This window comes from Pholcus phalangioides, unplaced genomic scaffold, assembly GCF_987345545.1.
Source record: "Pholcus phalangioides strain wild (caught in Gottingen) unplaced genomic scaffold, Ppha-v1.0 ptg000028l_1, whole genome shotgun sequence".
Lineage (NCBI taxonomy): Eukaryota > Metazoa > Arthropoda > Arachnida > Araneae > Pholcidae > Pholcus > Pholcus phalangioides.
Window position 1 is genome coordinate 3,242,208 of NW_028301618.1, and position 23,931 is coordinate 3,266,138.

General features: G+C 38.4%; 1 protein-coding gene across 2 annotated transcripts in view; it reads right to left on the reverse strand.

Moving 5' to 3' along the window:
- Positions 1–607: 607 nt before the first annotated feature.
- Positions 608–23,931, reverse strand: part of LOC149067772 (E3 ubiquitin-protein ligase RNF19B-like) — a 34,055-nt gene continuing 10,731 nt past the window's right edge. Inside the window, exons 2-12 of one of the 2 annotated variants that reach the window (XM_089251986.1) lie at positions 16,852–17,138; positions 16,480–16,745; positions 12,376–12,537; positions 11,939–12,144; positions 11,612–11,759; positions 11,208–11,370; positions 9,047–9,161; positions 8,403–8,567; positions 8,044–8,260; positions 6,307–6,468; positions 608–2,275 (exon numbers count right to left, since the gene is read on the reverse strand). In XM_089251986.1, the coding sequence (XP_089108112.1) occupies positions 1,192–2,275; positions 6,307–6,468; positions 8,044–8,260; positions 8,403–8,567; positions 9,047–9,161; positions 11,208–11,370; positions 11,612–11,759; positions 11,939–12,144; positions 12,376–12,537; positions 16,480–16,745; positions 16,852–17,049 (2,886 nt within the window). In that variant the 5' untranslated portion in view covers positions 17,050–17,138 and the 3' untranslated portion in view covers positions 608–1,191. The remainder of the gene's footprint in view (positions 2,276–6,306; positions 6,469–8,043; positions 8,261–8,402; positions 8,568–9,046; positions 9,162–11,207; positions 11,371–11,611; positions 11,760–11,938; positions 12,145–12,375; positions 12,538–16,479; positions 16,746–16,851; positions 17,139–23,931) is intronic. The other variant, XM_089251985.1, reaches the window with a different exon arrangement.

Genomic DNA, 23,931 nt, shown 5'->3' on the forward strand with positions numbered 1-23,931 from the left:
CAGAAAACCAACTTCAGCCGACCACCACTGCGGCTATGGTGGGGTTCGAACCTGGATCTTCAACCACAGTGGCTCCTGATAGAGACTAGTATACTTTTCTTCCTGAGTTCACCGCAACATAATATCTGAGAAGAAAGAAAAAGAAAGTCTTTCCTTTGCTTCTTGGTGTTTTCAAAAAAGTGCAGTACTTGGAAAGTGATTTTCCATAGCAACTTATGAGAAATCGAACGTGATTCAGATGCAAATTATCTTCATTAGTCGAGGTATCACTGTTTACCACAGAGAAAGATCCGAGCCTACGAGGCCCAGTTTTATGATTGCGAGAGGGCTATGGCCGCAACATACCCCAGGCTGTAAAGCTAGATTGAAATGTTTGCACGTTGACAACACCTTTCAAATTTTTTTATGTGGTGTTTTTTTACATGCCTGTGTAAGGCATATGGTAAAAAACACACGTCCCGGGCATGTCTGACAATAGAGTTTTATGCAGCCGATTTGGAACTCATGCCAGCATATGTCTAACTTTAACGTTTCCACAACAGTGTGGAAAATTAAAGACGCCAATAAAACAAGCAGGAAAAAAGAAGTCACGAAACAGCAATTTTTTGTTTTCTTGTTTAATTTCCATTCCACATGCGTTGGAAAATAATTCAGCATATTTTTTTTCCTTCGAACATGCTCGATATACACATGTTGCTGCCAATCTTTCCCTTTATTTTGGCATAAAAATAAAATCTAGGAAAAAAAATCTTTTTTTTTTTACAAATGGCAGCAGCGTTGCCCACAAAAGGGAAAAAACAAGCTTTTTCCTTCTTAAATTACAACGGCAATAATGTACATCATTCGACGGAACATTCCCTGCTCGAAGTAAATCAACGACGAGAAACAAAAAAAATTTACCTCGATTTTACGAGAAACCCCCCCCCCCTCCACTCCTATCAAGAAGCGCTACGGCATATCAAAATTACAAATTTTAAATTCAATTAATTATATTTTTTTGTTAAATCAGCGATTTTGCACTAAACTGGTATGGAATCGATCACGAAATAGTCATTATTATAATATGTTTAATATAGTTATAGCAGTTTTTCTCTCTCGCATCTATGTATTCACAAGACTCACATGTTTGTGTGTGTTTACACTAAATGTCCTCAATTAATTAATTATCTCTCATCATTTCAAAAGGCAACTTCACGTTGAGCTGGACCCCGCGTCACAGGGCTTCCAAAACGCGTGTTCGGTTTTTATGTAGTTGACCGCGCTACTGCTACTTCTAATTTGGCCATCGTAAGGCTGCTGCTGCGACGATCTCAAGCGGAAATACTTCCCGTCTAGTAGTCCAGACGACTGTGAATGCGAACGCCTGCAAGGCTCGTCACGGCAAGGCTGCTGGTGGAGAACACAGTCCACCGAAGCCGTTCGGGCCGCGGCGGCCACCTTCGATTCGCAGCTGCGACTATCTTCTGGGCGACGACGATCCCCCTCTGCGGTCGTCGAGATATCTTGCAGGCTGCAAGGCAACTTATAAGCTCTTTCTACTAAGGCAGCGTCCTCGCATTGGCAATAGCACCCATGGATGCTTCTCTTCGAGGGCGTCTTCTTCTGTTGGGGACCCGCGGGTCGCGGGAAGGCAGCATCGGGGCAGAGCGGAACGACGGCACAACCGTCACAGAAGCTGACGGAACGGACGACACACTTATTAGAGGATTTCTTCGGGAGACTGGCTGTCTCTTTCGTGGCTGCAGGGCCATCTTCTGCATCTGGGATCTCGATGACGCATGCAGTTCTTCCATCCGGTGAAAATTGGATCATCGCCTCCTCTTCTTCTGGCTTACAGTTAGAGTCTGAGTTCCGACAGCCGACCGATGCCTCCCCGCAGGGGCTCTCGTCTATGTAGGTTACGCTGTCCTCCTTGAATTCGCTGAAATGAACATGGCTGGTGAATGAGTAGGTGTCGCTTTTGAGAGAAGTGGTATCAGCATTTTGGAAAAAATCAGCGGCGGAAGAATCGTCTTGGATGGTGCCATGTTTCCGTTTCTTCGAACTCTTCCACATCCTCAGTCGAGACGAGGTGTGGGGACAGTTGTCAGCACTACTACTACTGCCAAGGGTGGGTTGCGAGTCCTGTTTGCGGCAGACTGATCCGTCGGGCAGCTCTGAGCCATCCTCGCAGATCGAGCCATTCGTGCTGTGCTCCTTCGACTGCTTCGCCTCGTCGGAACAACCAATGTGAGCGTCAACGTGTACTTCCACTGGAGTTACGGCCGAATTATCTCTGTTGAAGAAACAAACAAAAATTTATCATTGAAAAAATTAAAAAAGAGGAAAAAAAATTGAACATTGAAAGACCAGACATGTCCCACTTCACATCACAGAGAGATATCGAATCATTCCGCAAGGAAGGGTGTATCCAGAAAGAGAGGAGAAACAATTTAAAGTTCACTCAAATTTTGCTTATCAAGCCCATCTACTGGGGATGGGGGGGGGGGGCACACACACTATCTGCACATTGAATGAACATCGCCTGTTGCAGTTCAGAATATTTTTAAAATCAGAGAAGGTATATGAAATACTAAATGCACACCTATACAGTGGAACCTTGATTTCTCAACACCCCAAGAGGAACGAAAAACCATGTTGGCTTAAGCGGATGCCAAGTTAGCGACTGTTTCATTCCACACATTTACCAAATTTTAATTAAATCGTTCATGTATATATATGTGCCTCTGTATTGTTGTACAGTTGTCCAACAATACAGTGGCTAGATGACAAAACTATGGATATTTTAGATGGAGTTTTTACAGATCCTGTTTTTTCCTCAAGGATCTCCGGAAAATTTTGGTAATTTAAACGAGTAAACCAATCCCTTTTACGATTCTTCGCAAAGACGCGTATGCAATCTTGTGGAGGATAAAGCCAATTTATATGCCGTACACAAGCCATCTGAACGCATGTTGGTAGCCAGGAAATTAGTTATTTTCAATATATAACCAGCAGGAGAAAACGCTCTCTGAAATCAGAAAATTTGGCATATTCATTCAGGGACTTTGATTGTCCGCGGATTATACTAATAACAATACAGGATTTTATGTACTTGAAGGTAGAAGAACTATTTTCCAAGGTCACGAGATAACGAGATTGTGGTAGATGGTGGGAAGTGAAAAAAATCCCAGTACCTTTCTCCTTGTCTTGGAATGAACGCATCCCATGAACAAAATTTTTATATGCTTTTTCCTAAATTCCGGGTATTTGATGCACTACAGTGCATTATGAACTACAAACAAGAATTGGCACAAATGCAAAGGGATTTGGCACCTTGACGCACCATGTAGCAAGAGAACCGTTTCTGCACAGCTCTTGCACCCCTGCATTTCATCTAGCTGTAAAAACTCAAAGTTCATTAAATACAGCACCTCAGTGGCACTGGAACCTAGAGGGTTAATTAACTTACCCCTTAATAATATATGAATATTCAGTGAAATCCTGACCTGCATACACCCTTGTAGGTTATATATGAAGACGTCTAGATCCCCCATCCCCATTTTTTCATAGCTCCTATTCACCTACGGCGAAACTTTCTTTCAGACACAAGTTCCAGTATGTTCCGTTGACCATGCACTATGCAAACGAGGCCGGGTCTGGACCTGCCTGTTTATAGCCCACAAAATGTGGAGGTTTTGATGGAAAACTGGTTTATGGCACGTTTGGGCATCGAGTAGAGCCAACAGTCTATAGCAGAAAGCTTCCGTTTGAAGCTCATGACATCACTGAAGTCGTCCATTTCACCTGCAGTCATTGAATATACTGCAAAAAAAAGGAAAGATTTTGCATACATCAGTCTGCTATATCCAATGACTACAGGTGAAATGGACAACTTCTGTGACATCAAAGCTTCCCGTGGAGGCTTTCTGCTATAGGTGGCGGGTTTAGACACGGCTTTACAGACTACCTACTTAGTTATGGGATGCAACCCTACACAAAGGTGTGTTGGGAGGGGGGGGGGAGAAAAATCTTTGACACATATCAATCAACAAAAAAAACGGCAGAAACAATATAACAGAACTCTTGAAACATGTAATGTTGTAAAATGCTTCAAACTGATCAATGCATGGGTGATTTCTGAAAATGAATTGTGATAATGCAAGTAAAAATCTTATTCAACTTGAACGGGATGTGGTCATCATGTGTTGAGTTACAGGGGGTTTCTCCCACTGAATTTAATATCGTGCCAACCATGGAATAGTAAATGTTATGAAGGTAGTTGAGTTATCGAGGCTGCACTGTATTTACACTATGCAAACAAACACATTCATTTGATATCTGACCGCCAAAGAAAACAGAATTGTAAACCTTGCACTTACCAAAGCTGCCGCAAAACAAATTGATATTTTGGTCTAAATTAAACAATGTATGAATGATAGAAATTTTAATCATACAAGGACTTCAACGGGGCATTGCAAAATACAAGGACAGAACTTACATGTATTCGCATTTTTGCAATGCCCCGTTGCATTCAGAATCATGTAAAATGATTTTAGGTATTCCAAAACATTTTATGCTCCCAGCACTCCCTGCCCGATCCCCAAAGCACAGAATTACAATAGCGTGTGTCTCGAAAAGCTACATTACATGGTTTTCCTCAATGGTTGATGGTAACTTTTAAACACCTAAAAACAATTTTGGGAAAGACACTGAAGCCTCTACGAACACAAATATAATTCAGTTATAATTCCACAAGGTTTGCCCTTTCCCCCTCTTCCCTATTCGCAACCAGCTCATGTTAATTAGGACAAAATGTTTGAAGTTGAGTCCCGTTTACAGAGGAAAAAACAGCCTGCAAATGGAATACAAGATTTCACGACGTCTAGAACTCAGTTTGGGAAAGGTCACTCCCCCCCCCCCCCCTAAACGTCAATCACCTTGATACATCTTCTACTCACAATTCCAAGAGCATCAAACATTGAACATCATCAATACACTGTAAAAATACAGGGTGGTACTAAAATAATTTTGCCGATATAAGATAACCTTTAGCTGCAACAATCAACGAATGCATATGACATCCAAGATGGTGTTTTGACGTATGTGCTGGAGAATGAAGAGAAAAACAAAAACCTAGCCCTCACGGTTAGTTAGCAAAATAGATGGAAGATAGCAGCACTATAGCAAGCATTACACAAAAAAACCCAGGGTAAGGTTTACAACACAAACACACACACATTCCAGCATGAACCAATTTGTTGGAGATTCTGTGGGGGGGGGGGGGGGGGAATTAGACGAGCTATGTGTATGGTTTAACCTTGCAGTTTACACAGCAAAATATTGCGAAAAATCAAACGACAACAACACCTACTTTCATGCATTGCAAAGTGATCTGCGCAATACAAAAAACAAATGGTGGTGGAACAGTACCTGTAACATGATAAACACCGGTGCTAGATGCAGACAAAGAAACAACTAATGCAGATCATGTTATTATCGCAGGAAGTCCAGAACCAACCCAGGGCCGCCTCAAGAGCATCATGGGCTCCCGGGCCCAGTGGTTTTTCGGAGGCCCTACCTGGTAAATCCTAGAAAATTTCAACCAGATCTCAATCTTGTGAGGCCCCTCTTCTCTTGAGGTGCCTGGGTGGGCCCATGCATTAAGACGGCACTGCACCAACCCCTTGGTGAGAACTCCTTTCTTTATGGTGTTACAGGGCAACTGTTCTAATGTCACCTATGGTTTTCCACCTATGGTTATGCACCTTATCCCTATGGAACCTCTAACACAGAGGTCTTCAGCCTTTTTCCAGTCGCAAGCACTGCCTGTACAAATCATCTGAAGAAGCACCCTTATGGCGAATTTGACACGTGAATGGATGAAATTAGGATGATTTGAATCCTTGAATGCAATTTGCACAAGGTGCTTAATTCTAAGGCAGATCAAGTGTTCATGAGCACAAAATCCAACTTCAGCACTGTGGGTGTTTCAGGGAGCACCATGGTGCTCATATGAGCAACGGGTTGAAGATGCCTGCTTTAACGAATTGGTAGATGTTGGAATGTTTGTTTATGTTGTAACCTAAGCTAAGTTTATTTCTGTATAATGTTTGTAATAGTGCTGCCATCATCCATCTATTTTTCAAACTAAACCGCAACGACTAGGGTTTTGTTTTCCTCTTCATTCTCGGGGGCATATTCTAGACACCTACCACCACCTACGAATGTCATTTGATTCATTAATTTTTGCGGCCGCCAGTTGCTCGTATATCAGCATTTTATGACCACCCTTTATAAAATAAAAATATTTTTCAAAAATCTTACCTATAACCTAAGATTGAGCCAGCCAGAGCCTTCGTACTAGCGTCATCGGCAAGAGACATGTTAGCAGATCTTTCGCTAAGACTAACTGTAGCTGAAGCGGTTTCGCTATGGCTACTCAAGCTGAAGCGCTTGTTTGACGACACATCTGCCTGTATTTCAAGCCTGAGCACCAATAGAAAAATAGAATTACAACATATTCTTAAACGTAAATACTTTTGAAAAGCAATATTTCATGGAATCAGTAACAGGGCAGATAAGCGGCACAGCACACAATTTTAAAAACATACAAAAGAGAAAGATTTCAACAGTATGCTTCAATTCCAGATATACTTCCCATGCATAATGAAGCACACTCGTCTTACAAAAAAGGCTACTACTACTAAACCACACATGCACCTCATCCATATTCCTCTACGAAACGTCTAGCAAACTGGTACATGTTGGAATGTACATGCAGTGAACCTAACATGAAGTTTGTTTGTGTAATGCTTGTTATGTGTAGTGCTGCCATCTGCAATAAATTTTTTTTAACTAAGAGTGAAGAATAATGATAGAATAATTGTATCATTGTAGGCCTGTTGCTTTCTTTGGAGAGACTTTTTAACGGGGAGATTGGCTCGAATTTGAAACTCAAAGTTGGGAACAGAAACCCAACTTCAGCTAACCACCACTTGTGGCGACGGTGGGGTTTGGACCCGGATTCTACTGATGCGAGTCTGTCACTATGACCACTAGACCACTACAGCGGCTTTACAAAAGCCTCTTTTGTAAAGCCGCTTATTTTTTTTTATGTTAACAGTTTTAAACTTTTTATTTGGCAATACCATTGCCAAGTTAACACTCATTACAGTATTTAGCGACATTGTTGAGATTGGACCCCCCCCCCCCCCGACATGGTATGATTGTTTACATATGGGAAGAATGAAGGAAAAAAGATGAGAGCAGAGCAGAGATTTCCGTACTTTTCTTCCTTTCCAGCTACCTTTTCAATGTGTATGTTATACTATATTTCATAGCTGCCAACTTTTGAAAATAAAAATTAATTCTGCGCGAATGACCCCAAAATCATTGGAAGGGTGATGATGTCAGTCTTTCCACCATGATCGATGTTTATGTCGTAAGACAACTTGTACAAAAAGAAAAAGTCTGCCTTTTTTCTGGAACGTTTGATGAAAGGAAATTCATCGGAATAAGTGTCTTTAAAATTAAATTTTTTTTGCTTATCAGTATTCATGTTTTGTTATCCCATGTATGTAACTTCAACAAAAGAGGAAGTTTTAACCACATGCGCATCACTAGTCTTCAATAATTATCCAGGACTATTGGCTGCTAAGCTATTTCCCTGCACAATAAGACAAACAACTTTTCTTGTTACCATCAGAGGGTTTGTAAAACTTCCTTAAAAAAGGAATTTCCCACTACTCGCCCATTTACGACGTGTGACGTCATTTCAAACGGGGAAGAAAACAGAGGCAAAAGACTTTTTGCCCCACAAGAAACTCCTTAGAAATTGTTTTCAGAAGCGGGGATTCTTTTTAAATGAAGTAGGAAACTTTTAGGGACAATTAGGAATTTCTTTTATCTTTATAAAAATTCTGGAAATTTAAGATCTTTTCAGGAGGTCGAGAGATGAAGCTAAAATTCGGGAGATTTGGCAGCTATGATACCACTGCTTGGAAAGATATGGGACATTCCATTTACACATTTTGAGATACGGAACAATTAGATGAGACTTACTTGTGAGCTCCTGCCAAAAGAGAGGCACTTGCAATACTCCCTGCCAATGCAACGTTGCTGGCACTTTCCCTGTCGCTTTCCCTGTCTCGTGTCATTCCGATGCGGTCTAGGTGGCTCCCACTACCTAAGCTCAAACTCGTCGACATGCCCAGTGACACTTCACCTATACTTGGATTCACTCCCCGCTGGCTGACAGCCGTGTCCACGCTGGCACCATCTACGAAGACAAGTATTTGGTCGTTTAGGGACATGCAATGTAATAAAAAGAAACATTTGCCTCACAAAGCAAGAATTTTATGAACCCGTAAGTACCTTTACCAATTTGATCAAGAAAACAAAAAAAGGGGAAAAAAACTCACCGAAATTACCAGATGCAGGATTGTTGCCTATTCCAATCTCATTCTCTTCGTCGAATTCAATGCGAACTCCAGATGGAGATGTTGACACACCACAGCCACCCGAACGACACAAAGAAATCGGTACAACCCCGTAGACATACGCCAGAAGAATCGGCACGCCTATACCTGTAAAAAAAAAGTTTTGAAACTGAGCACCAAACTTTCAAAAACCACCCATACAATGATCCCAAACAATTTGAAACCTTTATCTATGACCATTGCGATATGCTCATACGAGCGATATTCAAATCATCTCTGATTTCATTGGAGTATGACCGATTCATATACAGTGAAACTTATCCGAGACCAACTCTGTGTGAGACGGAAACCTGTCTTGAATGTAGTCAAAAGATAGTCTGTTCGATGATTGGTACTTTGATGTGCACCTTTATAAAACGAAAATCTGTCTGAAACGGAACATTATTTCAATCTCTTGACGTTCTGTCTCATACAGGTTTTACTGTACCTGGGGATACGGTAATGCATAACATGTGTAATTAAAATACAAACCAATACAGAGTACGACTGCAAACTTCCTCGGCCTATAACAGAAATATCTGCATCTATTTAAAGGTGACTTTAAATCAATAAGGGCAATTACTTACCGACGGCGATTCCAGCTAGTATGGGTGAGACAAGTATGGATGCTATTACGCCACTAGACACTATCAGATTTCGTCTGTGCTTGCTTGTTGAAGGGCGGGTGTATTTTGCATGAAGCTGTAGTAAAATAAAAGATTTAACAAATTAACGAGAAAAATTTCAAAAATATTATGCAATACATATTGTAACATTACCATTAGGCCCCCACGGAAATAGTCCTTATTCTAGTCATTATAGATATTATTTTGTCTCCGGGGCAGATCACGTTTACATCCTGACTGTTGCCAAAAATCATGCCTTAGTGTGCAACAGTAATTTATTTTGTATGCAAATTAGTTTTATTTCAGTGCTGATGATTCGTCCTTCGATTGGATCCTGTCATAGTGCATGATGGAACATTTTCTTTTCAAATACCGGTGGAATGCTAGGTACCACACTCAGTTTTATTTTGTCTTAAAGCACTCACTTGTATTAAGTCGTTTCACCCAATGAGGTGTATGCTGGGGAGTAACCTGCCGTGGACGTAATTACTTTTCAAGCTTATATCCCTGGAGGGACAGAGTCTGGGCCATGACTGGTTTGTCGGGGAGTAACCTCTCTTCAGTCACCATGTAATGAATGTTTCACAGCCATGCTTCGACACTATCCTAGTCACTTCATCTCTTCACTTGCTCGCCTCTTGGTTTGACCAGAATTTCCTCATAGACCTTCATCTGGAATGACGCGGTCTCGCCATAGGGGATAGATGCCTGCCGATGTCCTCCTAGGACCCTTCAACTCTATGTTTTCTGGCCACATCTACACTGATGTTAGGACTAGTATTATAAGTGGCGAAGCTGCGATCATATAGTCAGAGATGCCTCGATATCCGGAAATGGTGAGAGCGAACCATTTTTTAATTTTTGTGTTAAAAAAAACTAAAGCAAAGATTTAATACTGGTAAGCGAGTTAAAGGGAAATGTTATTTGTGTATGATTTAGTCTCAAAATAATAAAATAAATGTTATAAGTGAAAACTGGTTTGTCTTTTCATTGTTGTCATCTGTTTGGCGAATCAATCTTGGGATACTTAATAATAAAATGAATCCAGGAATGCAACATTCGCCATTGCAATATCAGCAACACACTATAATAATGTTTTTCAACCTGATGCCATACCCCCTTGCGGTCCTGGGACTTTCTAAATGGCATATTGAAAATCAAATGAAAAGAGAGCCATGAAAAGGGGCTAAAGGAAGAACAGATCTGTGAAAAAAATTCAGATGCGAAGAAATGCAGTCGAACTCTGATCTAATGAACCAGATAAAATACAATTTTCATTTGTTAAATCATGGAAAATCAGTTTATCAAGGCCAAATCTCAATATACAGGCCCTTATCCAGACATAACCAAAAGAATACTCCTGTTTTCAAGGGCGTTCTACATGCAGAGATCTGGTGGACAATGCCCCCATAGCAGAATGTTTTGCATTGTTCTGCAACGAGCTCTCGGCTGACTGGAAATGTTCTGTACTAAAATTTCCCATATAATAGTGTTTCTTCATTACACTTTTCTTAAAATTATTTTAGATTGTTCTGCAGTAGCACTGATTGTTCAGCAATGTGCATCACAGATTTCAGCATACTCTGTTTTGCAGTACAATGATATTCAAAAGTATGTACGTAAATATGCAAGTGCAAGCTGTTACTGTACTTGCTTAGCACAAGGGTTCCAGAGCATCACTTTGCCGGAGGGCTGATGATGTTGACACGGCCCTACATATAACCTGAACAACAGGGAAGCTCGCCAGACTCTAGCCCAGTATTCTTCAACCACTGGTCTGGATAAAGAAATGCCAAGGTCGCTGCTCGCTGCAATTCTTCCAAAGTTGGGAATCGTTGCCCTTTAAGCAAATTCTTTATCCAAGTTTAAAGTCACATGGGCCAAGATCAGAGGAATAAGCTGGTTGTGGATGTATTGTATCAAAATACAATGTTTTGACATGTAATCTGATATCGGTACGTGCCTATGAGCTGACGCATTATCATGATGGAGCACGTAACCTACGTATCAAATAACCAACTTGATCCATCATTCATTATACACCGCTCATTTATTGACATAAGTGGAAAAAGGCATTACGAAGGGATGTTCAAATAAGGGGCAAAAAAATGTTTCTGCTCACCTTTCGACCAACCCATACAGGTATTCCAATGATGATGGCCGGAACGGCGATGCCAGCGATTAGAGCTATGCCGACAGGGGCGCCAACAAGCATGCCAAGCTGCCACATTATCTTCTTTTTCCTGCTCCAAGGCTTCTTGCCCCAAAAAGTGCATCCAGACGGGCTGTGAAAGAGAAATCAAAAAAAGAAGTTTGATTAATTAGCAGTGGAAATTTCACAAAAACAGAATAAAATCTGTTCTTTTTTTCAGACATTATAAAACAGAATTATTTCTCAATCAAGCAAGAATCTACGATATACTACTACTTCTTTACCTACATGCACCTCATACATATATCTCTGCGGAATTTAATTCAAGGACACTGCTGAATAGGTGCTTACAAAAATAAAACGAAAACTCCTACCTCAGATAATGTAAATCTGATATTTCTTTCATGCACAGCCAGCAGAATTCTGTCCCGCAGACGCTGCAGGTCATGTGGTTGCATGAGCCATCGTCCATCTTTATGATCAAGACTTTACAGCATGGGCAAGGCTTAATGTCATCACCTGCTAATAGTAAAGGATAAAGCAGCAATTAATATACAAGAAATGCATTTATCAAATTCAATTTCTATTTAAATCTTTATCATTGAACATACAATCAATACGACTCCATAAAATTTTGTCAAACGTAAACGAGTCTCAATCTTAACGTTAATGAATATATATTTCCAGCTCGGAAAACCTACTCTGTATGATGGAATCTTGGCTGAAGGACACAGAGGAGGAACGCGGGTGAGCATTATTATGGCGGGCGCGCTGTGCACGGGCAGCGTCGCAAGTCTGATTAGGGTGCCACTCCTGCTTGCAGTGATAGCAGAAGAATGTGTTGCAACCTGGACGTTCACACTTCAGTTTAGGACAGCCTGCGCAACCGTGGGCAATCACTGCATAGCTGCAGATAAAAGAGAGAAAAAAAATCATATACACACACATAAGAGGTTTATTTAAAATGCACAAAATATTTAGGCTATTGAGATATTTAGGTATCAAGTATGATAGTTCATAGTAACAGCAAAAGTTACCTTTATGACAGAATTAAACTAGAGTAAACGATACCAAATAAAATTATACTATTTTTCATTTGATGACAAAATGCAAGTAAAAGAGATCACAAGTTACTCACCCACAATCTGGTGCGGGACACCATCTCGCGTCAGGCTCTGTAACGAGGACTCGCCTCAGCATGAATGCTTCATACTTTGATAGGAGGATTTCGTCGTTCAGTATCATGCGGATATCACTAGGATGTATGGGCTCTGTACACTCTGGGCATGATATATTCACTCTGAATGAATGAGAGAACGACAATAAATTCTCAATGATTTTATGACCATATTAAGTAGATTACATACTGTATCATAAGATGGATTTTTGTTTAAAATAATATACTGTGTAGCCAGAAAGTTTCAACCGAAATAGAAACCTCCAGTTTTCTGAAAGATGCTTCCTGGAATTTGTAATACTCACTGGGCACATTTGACATGTTCACTATTTCATTCTCATTTACAGATTACAGAGATTTGAAGATTAAATTGGGGATCTTTTCCACAATTGTATGCGCACCCCCCCCCCCTCTACACATTCATTCTTCTGAGGAATTTATAACGAATTAGTACATACCGGAATGTGGATTCTGAGTGTATGCGTGGCCCTTGAGGTATGTGTTGTCACAGTTACAAATTGAGAATTGAAAATTGCAATGAGGCCATGTGCCCAACCAGGCCCGTCATTTGGGGGGGGGGGCGCCCCCCTGGCTTTTGAAAATACACTAAAAATGGTATCAAAAAAAAAAAAAAATATATATATATATATACATTGAGTACATGTGCTTTGCCCCCCCCCCCCCTGGAAAAAGTTGAAATGACGGCCCTGCGCCCAACTATTGTAACAATTTGAAATTTATTGACCCTAAAGTGGGCCTTCAACATTATCAGGGCCTTCACTCAAAAAATTAGTGGTAGGAAAAAGCAGGACTAAAAAGTAGGATGGGGAGGAGAGTATACCCCCCCCCCTTCCTTTAGACAACATAAATCATAGCATAGCAAAAAAGAAAGTCCTAAAAAACTCCCCCCATTAATTTTATTTTCTTAGCACACTATTTCAGTATCCTATAAGATTGACTCAAGTCAAAGCAAAATGACAGAACTCAGTTGGTTACAAAAACAATTTTTGGCAAAAATAGTGCACTAGCAACTGATAAGATAACAGATAATTCTTTTCTGTGTTCTCCTCACAATATATATATATTTTTTGTAGTCTTACACAGTCCAACTTGTCAACTCTCTTCAAAACGCACAGCAAATTATAAAGCAAGATTTGTAAGAGTGACGCTCCTTCAAGACCACTTTCAAAAGCACAGTTCAAAATACGTAAATTACAAGCCTCGATGTTTATTTACATCAGAGGTCAAAATGAGGTCAAGGTGAACCAGATGGTTTCACTGCGTTACCATCCCTTTTTTAAAGGGATTTTTTTACATTTTACTGTTCAATGCCAGTGCAATCGTTTTTGAAAAATGAAGCATTTTTATTTCTAGCTCTTAAGTATTGTATATATTGTTTATGCCTCTGCATGCCCTAAAAATACAGAAGACAATGGAATGCTATTGGGTAGCATCAGAATCACCAAACCTAGAATAGGCCTATGTATCCAACTGCTTTGTAATGCAGTTTCACCTATACCCAAATTATGCACCACAATTTCAAATGATGGCTTCTAGTTACTGTCCAAGACCATGAAGTAGTAAATACGAAATTATTTTTCCATCCAGACAGAAGTTTTTATTGACTACTATACTTGAACCATCAAACTAAGCAAATGCAAAATTAATAAACCAAATGGTCCACATACAACCAAATAACCTTAAAACGATACAATTTCTGCTTTGGCAGAATCATTAATTGCAATCTACAGCATTTGTACTATTTGGCAATATATTGATGACTCTCTGCTCAATTAAAACCAATTACACAAATTTTGCAGATGGGATTTGTGGTGAAAAGTACGAAAAAACTAATAAAGTAGGACATTTTACCGACAAGTGGGAGCCCTGCAGTATGTACCATCAATCTCTGTAAACCACAATGGATAAGATATTCAGAATGTACTAACATGAAATAATCACACTTTAAAACAAAATTAAATGTACTGTGGGGGGGGGGGATATTTAACACAAACACGTGTCTTAAGAAAAGTGCTAAGAATCAGTCGAAGCAACAATCCTTCTCTCTTCACTCAATTTTTCAAAAAATTCTACCTGCTTCAACACAAACTGGAAACTAAAACAATGTGCTTGCTATATGGTACCAAAAAAAAAAAAAAAAAAGAGTTCAAACTACTCAGACTTTTTCATTCAACATCTATTCCGAAGATATGCTCATAATTAATTAATCTTTGATCTTGAAATCTGTTTTTTGTTGTTTCATACGTTTAAAACAAGTGGGCCCCAATACTCTAGTGCACTTATCTAGTTTAAGTGAAGGTGCACCCGGGCAACAGTTTAAGTTTTAATTAGAAACCAAAATTTTCAAGACATACCAGGTGTACAAGTATGAAATGCGGATTTCTTTTTTTTTTTTAAAAACATGTTAAATTCGGAAGAATGATAAGAAGTGCTATATTCAAAGTATGCCCCATTGCTTGTTATACATTTCCCCCATATTTCCTGAAATTTGTGAATACAACGCCAGTAAAAATCTTCCCCTTTTGCTGTGAACCATTCATCGAGCTATTTTTTCACATCTTCGTACAAACCAAAGCGCTGCTCAGAAAGTGTGTGACCCATCAATGCAAACAAGTGGTAATCGGAAGGAGCCAAGTCTGGTGAGTAAGCTGCATAGGGTAGAACATCCAGCTGAGTGCTTCCAACATGCCGCGAACCGCTTTTGCTGTATGTGATGGAGGATTGACCATTGAACATTGTCCAGGAGCATTTCACATTGTCATGGGGCATTGAGATTGGAAACAGCTTGTTGACTAGCGCCCAATTGCTCTGCGAGTTGTTTTTGTGTCTGTGTAGTATCATCTTCGTCCAACAATGCTTCCAATTCCACATCTTTTTTTTGGGCGGTTTTCCATGTTCCTTGTCTGCAACATCGAAGTCGCCACTTTTGAAACACCGAAACCATCATTCACACGTATCTTGCGATGGAGCATGTTCACCATAAGCTTCTCGAAGTAATCGGTATGATTCAGCAGCAGTTTTCTTCAAATGAAAACAAAAAAATTAATGCTGTCCGCAAATGCTCTTTGTTCAGTATAACTTTCGACATATTGAACACAACAATACAACACTATGCACCCACTTTTCCAATTTATCACTCGTGCGCATCTGACACTTGTTGATGACACAACAAAATGGCGCGGTGTCAAATCTTTATAGCACAAACTGCACTGGTGCACCATCTGTTTTCTGAAATCCTCATTTCATACTTGTACACCTGGTAATGCTTGACAGCCATACTTAGACGAGAAAGATGTTGAGAAAACTTGAGGGAAGTGACGAGGGGGGCCTGGGACTGTTATATACCAGAAACAAAAATGTACCCTAACACAAGGGGGCAAGTGCACATTTTGGTGTCCCCCCCCCCCCACTTCCACCCAATAATTTCCCTGGAATGGTCGAATAAAAGCAAAGAAAAAATTTCGGGTTCTCACTTGTCTGGCTCTAGAAATTAATTTGAAATTAATTTCTTAATAAAAATGTCGCTTCATTATACTTCCTCTTTATAGGATAAATGTAAGTAATAACTATGTCCCCCTTCCCCCTAAAGGCCAAGAGCTCCAACCCGGAACAATTTTAGTTATTTTTGTTTTTTCATGCTATAAATTCACTATAGAATGGTCAGCCACTGTGTATGTTTTGAAATTTCCCGGTGCCGACTTAAATTAAGGAAGTTGGCAACTATGCATACACACATACCGTAACCATTCATCCAAGTTGGTTTCAATGAAATTGTGCTTGACAAGAGATATTTGTTCTTATATATCTAAGGTATTTCCTAATGCTTGAAAAGTACTGCCATCTAACTTCAAAGTTAGAAGTGTAAGTGACAGATGTCTGGATTTTTTTTTTTTTTTTTTTTTTATGCTTTCTATTGTGTAACTGGCTGGTCTGCTTTCTTATGCATCAAAATGAGTTTGCTTGTGATTGTATTATATTTTATTACTAAGAAATTCTCCACCTCCAGCATCAACAAAAGAACAACACGAATGGCATATAACATACCTGCTTTCTGTGATTTCTATCTTCAGATACTGCTGCAGGCAATTGTAGCAAGCTCTGTGATTGCAGGAGCTAAGTTCGGGAAAGCAGAGACGTGGCAGCTCGAACAGGCACAGCGGACATTCTAGGAAATCTTTTGCCGTCGCCTCGTGAATGCCTATCTGATTCACGTCGACTTGGCCGCTACAGAAAGAGTTTGACTCTGAGTTAGACGATGAAGGGCCTGCAGCACCAGTGAAGCGAACTTGTTCTCTTGTACTTGTGTGTGCCTATAAACAAAGACATAGAGAAAAACAAATCAACTAGCATCAGTAACATGCAGTTGTTACAAAGTCAGACAATGTTTCCCTCCTTTATTTTTCGCCTGATACTCACTTTATCGGAAGTCCCGCTGGCATTGGCCAAGTTCTCTGAGTGTTTATCCGTATCGAAGGCAGCTGCTGTGCAATGTTGTGCTGTCGAGTTCATCTGTGAAAGTCTGTAAGACGATATGTTGAAGAGCCTACCGAGAGAAAAACGTCCGAGGCCATGCTTGCGACCAGTGAACCCCCCGCCAGACGAGGGGCCTGCCATCTTCTGAGACGTAGATAGAGATGTCTTGCAAAAATATAAGCGCTAATGTATAACTACAGGAAGCTAAACCACTTTTCCACTGAGCAAACCTAGGAGAAAGTGAAAAAAAAAACATTAATATCTCATGCAGCATTTTTTACACATACAAAATAACAAGAATAACACAAATTTCATAAATTTCATTCAATTTTAAATCCGTAATCTAGAGGCAGCTCCTCATAGAGCTGCGATGGTGCCTTCCCCCCCAGAAAATTTCAAGGAATCAGTTTAATGCCCTTAACAAGGTTAGACAGTTTTCTTCCCAAAGTGGAAAAAGACAGCTGGAAGAAACTAGTTTTCCTTCAATAATTAATCATAAGTTGGAATTTATGCTTTAGGTTTTTATAGCAAATGTATATTCTCTATAATATTAAGTATAAATTTAATTTCGCTAACTTAATTATGCATGCAAATTAATAACTGCATCAGTCTTTTGCAGAGTTAAGCAATTTCATCCACTTAGAAGAAACTGCTGCAACAAACCAACTCTGCTTCTTCCCAGCAGAAAAAACTAGTCTTCTTTTCGTATTCATTATTTACACTTACAATGTAAAAATTATGTCAGTCTTTTGATCAAGGTCACATATCTGGCTGAATCTTTTCATTAGACCTGGAGAAATTTTATTGCTTTTTAAAATCCATTTCAATCTAATTGACGAAATTATTTTTCACTTCTTTAAGTTGCAAAACAGTTAAAAACAATTGAAGATTATTCATTTATTAAACGGCACTGATCTCTTTCGCACTATTGCAAAAAGAAAATTTCATCTTATTTTAAAGATCATTAAAAAACACAGATTATTACAAATAATAATGACAATTTGCAATGTCGGAAAGCATTATCAAAATCCTCATTTTTTTCACTGCTGTGCAACACTGAAAAACAAAAGTTTTTTTAGTTGTTGTATGCTGCAATAGATTTCGCAGCTTATAAAGAATGAATGCAAAAGACGAAAAAATTATTTTGAGTCCTGCAGAACTTGAAGGAGTGCTCAAAAGCATTTCGACATATCTACAAAATTCATCAAGTATGCGCTGCCAGGGTTGGGAAGTTTCTCCCAAGTTGGGAAAAACCGCTTGTAGGTCTCTTCCAAAAGCATATAGGTGGCAAAATAGGTGGGCTCTTCCAAACAGAATGCAAAAGAAATGAAAAATACTGATTTATAAAAAATTATTTCATTTTATAGTCACGCAATCATAATTTACTGCAATTACTAGAGGATTTTATTCACTATAATGTTAACATATAGAATGTATTTTGAAATTTTTATCAGTTGTATGTTTGAGAATTTGAATAAAAAGTCCTTTATTTATGCATAAACTTTAAATTACTTTACTGAGGAATTGAATTTTCTGGATATGTCGAAACTAATATTTGGAAAGAAAAGTAATCTCCTCCGGGAATCAAACCCGCGTCGAGTCATAAAAAAAAACATTAATATTGTCCCCTGGGGGAGAGTCTCCCCCCCTAGTCCCCTGGCATACCGGGCAAGTGCACTAACCAATACACCAAAAACACACTTTTCAATTCCTTATAACACGCATTAGTAACGTGAAGCACTGTGTGCAGACATAGAAGCCTTCCTCAACTATTGCAATTTTTGCCCCAGTTGGCGTTTTTGTATTAAGAGATGGTATGTTTTTGGTCTAAAATCCCTTTTCTTTCTAAATATTAGTTTCGGCATAACACCCAGAAAATTCAATTTCTTAGTATATTTCGGGCCAAAAACATACCAGCTTTTAAATTACTTTTATTGATAAGAAATATAAGAGTTTTAAAATTAAAATTCTTCCTTTTATCAGTTCAGTGCAACATGGTGTAATAAAATAAAACCTTTTTGTTGTGGCTATTCCAAAGTTGAGTGGATAAATCCAAAAAAATATATAAAATTCTTTTTAAAATGCTGAATTTGCGGATCAACTTGAAAGCATTTGAACACAATCACAATTTTTTGTGAATTTTGGCTATTTAACACGTTCTTTTCCACCACATTACTAAATTAAAAGCACTTTGAAGAATATCACCTGAAATAAGTTTTTGCACATATAGTTAAGAAAAAAAAATATCGCAAGTTACTAAATTATGCCCCAGTTCCTTGCCACCTGCTGTTGTTTTGAATTTAATCTTTCACCAATGAGGATGTATTCTGGATCGATAGGACATGCGAACAAATGATAGGGAAGAGAGAAAGGCCTCTTCATATCTTAATTTTATGTACGGAATCAAGTTGACATGTTGTAATAAGCCCCATCCATTAATAACAAGAATCAGCACTATTTACATAAGCTTTTTGTCACTGATACATTGAGTGCTATAGCAATGGGTCATAGTTGCTTCATTAAATCTTTGAAATCTCCATGCAACTTAAAATTTCTAATTATGTCAGGTATGCGTCTAACCACCTCATGCAGATAGCCACTCACCATGACTAAAAGCATTACAATAAAAAAAATTTCTAAGCATTTCAATTGACTGTCATATCTGATGTCTCCCAGCAGTTTTGGTCTTATTGTATTATCGTGTATAAAGCCGATGAACAGCTTTTCAAGTTCTTAACACATTTTTACCATAAAATTATTATGCAATACAATTATTTTGCACAAACATGTATTTAAATTACACTTCAAGATGTATAATATTTTTTATATTCAGATTAACATTTTGTGTGGTAATTTAAATAATTTGTTTCAACACGATCGCTTTATTGGAAAATTACATATTGCACATCCTGGTAAGATACAGTAAAACCTCGATAACTTGTCACCTCACGTTATCGAAAAATTATGACGTCTTAAGCGGAGTGACGACTTACGCGAAGTGCCGTCAGTTCCAATGCGTGATATTGTGAAAATTATATAAATTTCAAGTCACTTAACATTTATTAAAATATGAATCAAAATTACAATATTAATAACATTTATGGATTGCAAAAGAAAAAAAAATTGAAGTTTTTACCTTTTTAGAGCTTTTATTACTTAACTTATTGTGTTAAAATATAGTCTGGTACAGTTTGGTTTGTACTAGTAATTTTTTTAATTTAGACTAATCAGAACAACTGTTAGAATAGTTAGCTTTTGTTCACAACAAAACTCCATTGCACATCAATTTTATATATAGATGAAATTTAATTTTAGTGTTTTAATTCTTTATCATTAGTTCACCAAACAACTACCAGGTAATCTCGAATACAGGATGAGGGATGTGTGGAGGGCCCACGGTAGGGAAAGCAGGGTTTAAGCTACGGTCGCATTTTTCGCAAAATGCGAAAGAAAATCGCAGAATGCGAAAAAAGTAGTAGCCACTTCCGCAAAAATGCGTACATGAGGAACACAACGAGTAGACATCCAACCATCAATCATTATATTAGGGGTCATTCAAGTATTACGTCAGCATCGAGGGGGGAGGGGTTATAAGGTTGCTGACGTCATCCTTTTGAAGGTATGAAATATTCTAAGCTGCTGACGAAATTTTGCTGACAAGGGGTGGAGGGGTCAAAAATGGCTAAAAATCTGCTGATGTAATACTTGAATGGCCCCTTAGCATTGTAGCATTTTGCTAAAGCTTTTCCCCTCATTTTCGCTTTTTGCGAAAGGAATTTTTTATCCACTTAAACCCTGAGGGAAAGGCAAATGTCTGGTTTTTCAACAAATATAATTTGTTCAAATATGAAGCCATAAATTAGTGGGGCCCATGCAAAAGCCAGATTTAGCTCGAACAGTCACTAATGTTTCAAAAACTTTAGTCGGCAAACGAACTTCCCCAGCGTAACTTTTGTTACCCAAATTGCTCCGTTTTGGAACATAAGGCTTTTATGGTGACTTTTAAGCATATGGCAATGTTGTTAACAAGCTAGTTTTTTAAAGAAAGCCCTAGAAATTATCTGTTCCTCTATCTCAAAGTTTTTCATGGTGACGAGTAAAACCGAAATTAGCGAAGAGTAAACGAGGGTTTAATAACACTGTTGTCTATGAAAGCTGGACAGGCCTGAAGAAAAATTATGACTTAACCGGAGTGACGACTTAACAAGGTTTTACTGTATTTATAATCCAATGTTAAAAAATATTGTTTTTAAAATTTATTTATTATTTCACAACCAATGAGGTAAAATCACAAACATTAATTGTATATAATTTACACAATAATTAGTGCACATTCTTATTTTCTTCTGCTGTCCTGGAAGGACCCGGCAGAAACCCAACCCTGGCCCTTAAAGGTCTAAATGTAAATTTAATGTGTTAAAGGTAATACATACATCCCATAGATTTTCATGACCATTTTATTAAAAATTATTGCGAAGTGCAATACGGTTTTGATTTACAGTAAAATTCTTTTAGAAACTGCAAGTTCTGTTAATTTTTTTTGGCACTCGAGAAGTAGAGCTCTGGTTCAGAACGCTGTGTAAGCAATGGTGCAACAGAGGAGAAAGAAAGTTCTACATGTTTTTTCGTCTTCTGGAAGTATCAAAGGTCGAACAGAGCTACTTTTTGTTACCTTGTTCAAGTTCTCCATGTAATTTTGAGTCTAGCTTCTAGTTTCTTAAAACAGTTTTACATGTGATCTCAGTCGGCACACTTATTTGTTAAATTCTCAGTTAAATTATAAACTGATATAGGGTAAATGCTCCACTTTTGGCCACATTCAGCGAAACTTTAATATGAAAAATTTGCAGTAGATGACTGGTTGAAGCTTATCAAGTCATGCCAACACTGTTATTTGGTAAATTTAATTGACTTTGTTAATTATAAAATACTGTAGCAGATTATTATAGATTATGAGTTATAAATCATTAACCGCAATTTATCTCAATTTGTACCACTTTTGACCAATCCAACATCATATTATTCAACACACATTTTAATGATCATTAAGCAAAAAAAAACAAAATTAGTGCAGTTCATGCATATAAAAGAATACTCATCACTTGAGTCCGGTGTATCTAGTTTAAGTGTTTCCCCCTTTTGAAGCCAGTATAAGGGAGCATTTAAGAAATTTAAAAAATGAAGGCTCATCTGTGTTACATATGAGTGTGGATTCTTCTAAAACACTTGATTCTTCGCCAGGGACCTCTTTCACTTCATTAAACGAACCAATTTCTGATTTTGTCCCCTAATATTTGCCTGTGCTTTATTTATGTACTCAGCTTTCTTACGACTGATTTTAGGATGTTGTTTCCTAAAAGAATCTTACCACTTTCTGTCTGGACTTCCATCTTGGAATGGAGTTTCTATTTCTCTGGTCTCAATTTTCTAGACAGAATCAAAAAGTTGTTCTCTGTTGATTACAATTGCAAGAATAGGATTTCCGGAATCCACTCTTCCAATTGATTTTCTACCTGAAGTCCTAATACAGCTAGTGGACCAACATGGCCAGAGGAAAGTGGTGCGATATTGTGACACAAAGTAGAATGAGGCAGGCCCGCAGCCAGAAACTTTGTTTGGGGGACCACTTGCATTTAAGGGAGGGGGAGGAAGAAAACCAAAGTGGTCGAATCGTGCTCCTAGATTTGGCCATCTTTTCCTCATTTTTCAGTCATTTTCTTGCCCCCCCCCCCGCTACAGCCTCAGCCTTGGAATGAGGCACTCAAAAAACTTTACTAGCTTTCAGTGCAGACATTGCACTTTGAATGGCTTAAACTACACTTGCTACTTCAGATAGAGAGTAACAAAACATCTTTCTGACTGAAATATTTGAAATATTATATTGCCTGCCTTTTTCTTAACTGGGGTCATTACTATGTAAAAATAAAAACAGTACTAAATTAGCCGTTTTTATTTTGTCCAGATGCTCTAAATTTCATCTCAAGGAGGAAGGGTTAATTTTTTTCTTTTGGGGGGGGGGGGGTTACTTTTTTCCTGCAAAATAACACTATAATCTAAGCTTGGGGGTGGGGTTAGAACCCCAAAAACCCTCCTTTGCGTATTCCAATGCTGGTACATATAAATTTTCAATACCAGTTTTGGCCACCTCATACTAATTCTTAAAAATAACTAATTTAGATAAGAAATTAGAATAGGAAGAAAGCTTACCTTCCAAAACCTAGTGATGGTAATTATTTTTTGAAGAAAAACTTTTCTAAGGATGGGGTAAACTATAAAAGTTTGATAAAATCTTTTATAAAACTTGAAAATTTAACCAATAAAGCTCATAGGTTACATTTGAGCAGATGCAATTAATAATCTTATTGGTTGAATTTTTCGAATTTTATAAAAGATCTTTTAGAAAACTTTTATAGTGTAATCCCAGCCTAAAAGCCTGTTAAAATTCACAAAACCTTGACACTTGTCAGCACATACTACAGGTTCAAGCGTTTACTTTTCTTACAAGTCACTATGTTATGAATAAATTAGCCAATGAGATTGTAAATGATAAATAGTGTCTGTTGAAGGTATAAGAATAGATATTACTGGTTAATATCAAATCACAGGCTAAATGCATAACAAACTGGTCTAGTGTGGCCAAAAGCGATACACTTAAGGCCATACAGAGAGGGGTCCCTCCCCCCAAAATTTAAGAAAATGCTTAAAGGGGGGAATAGATGGCCAAATCTATCATTATATAACTTTGATCCACCCCTCCCGAAATTATAGCCCCTCCCCCGAGTGAAATTTCTGGCTACAGGCCTGGGTACACAGCAAGAACTAATGGGGGGAGGGCAAATTGCCTAGATGGCAAATTTCGAAAAATAACAAAATCCTGTTATAAAAGCCATCAAATTATGTAAGATAAGTCATCAGGGATGTGACAAAATTATGTCTGCTTCCACTCCCCCCCCCCACAACAATCCTACCGTATTCCTGGCATTCTGGGAAACAGTGAGGGAGACCAGTATGCCGCTGTATTTT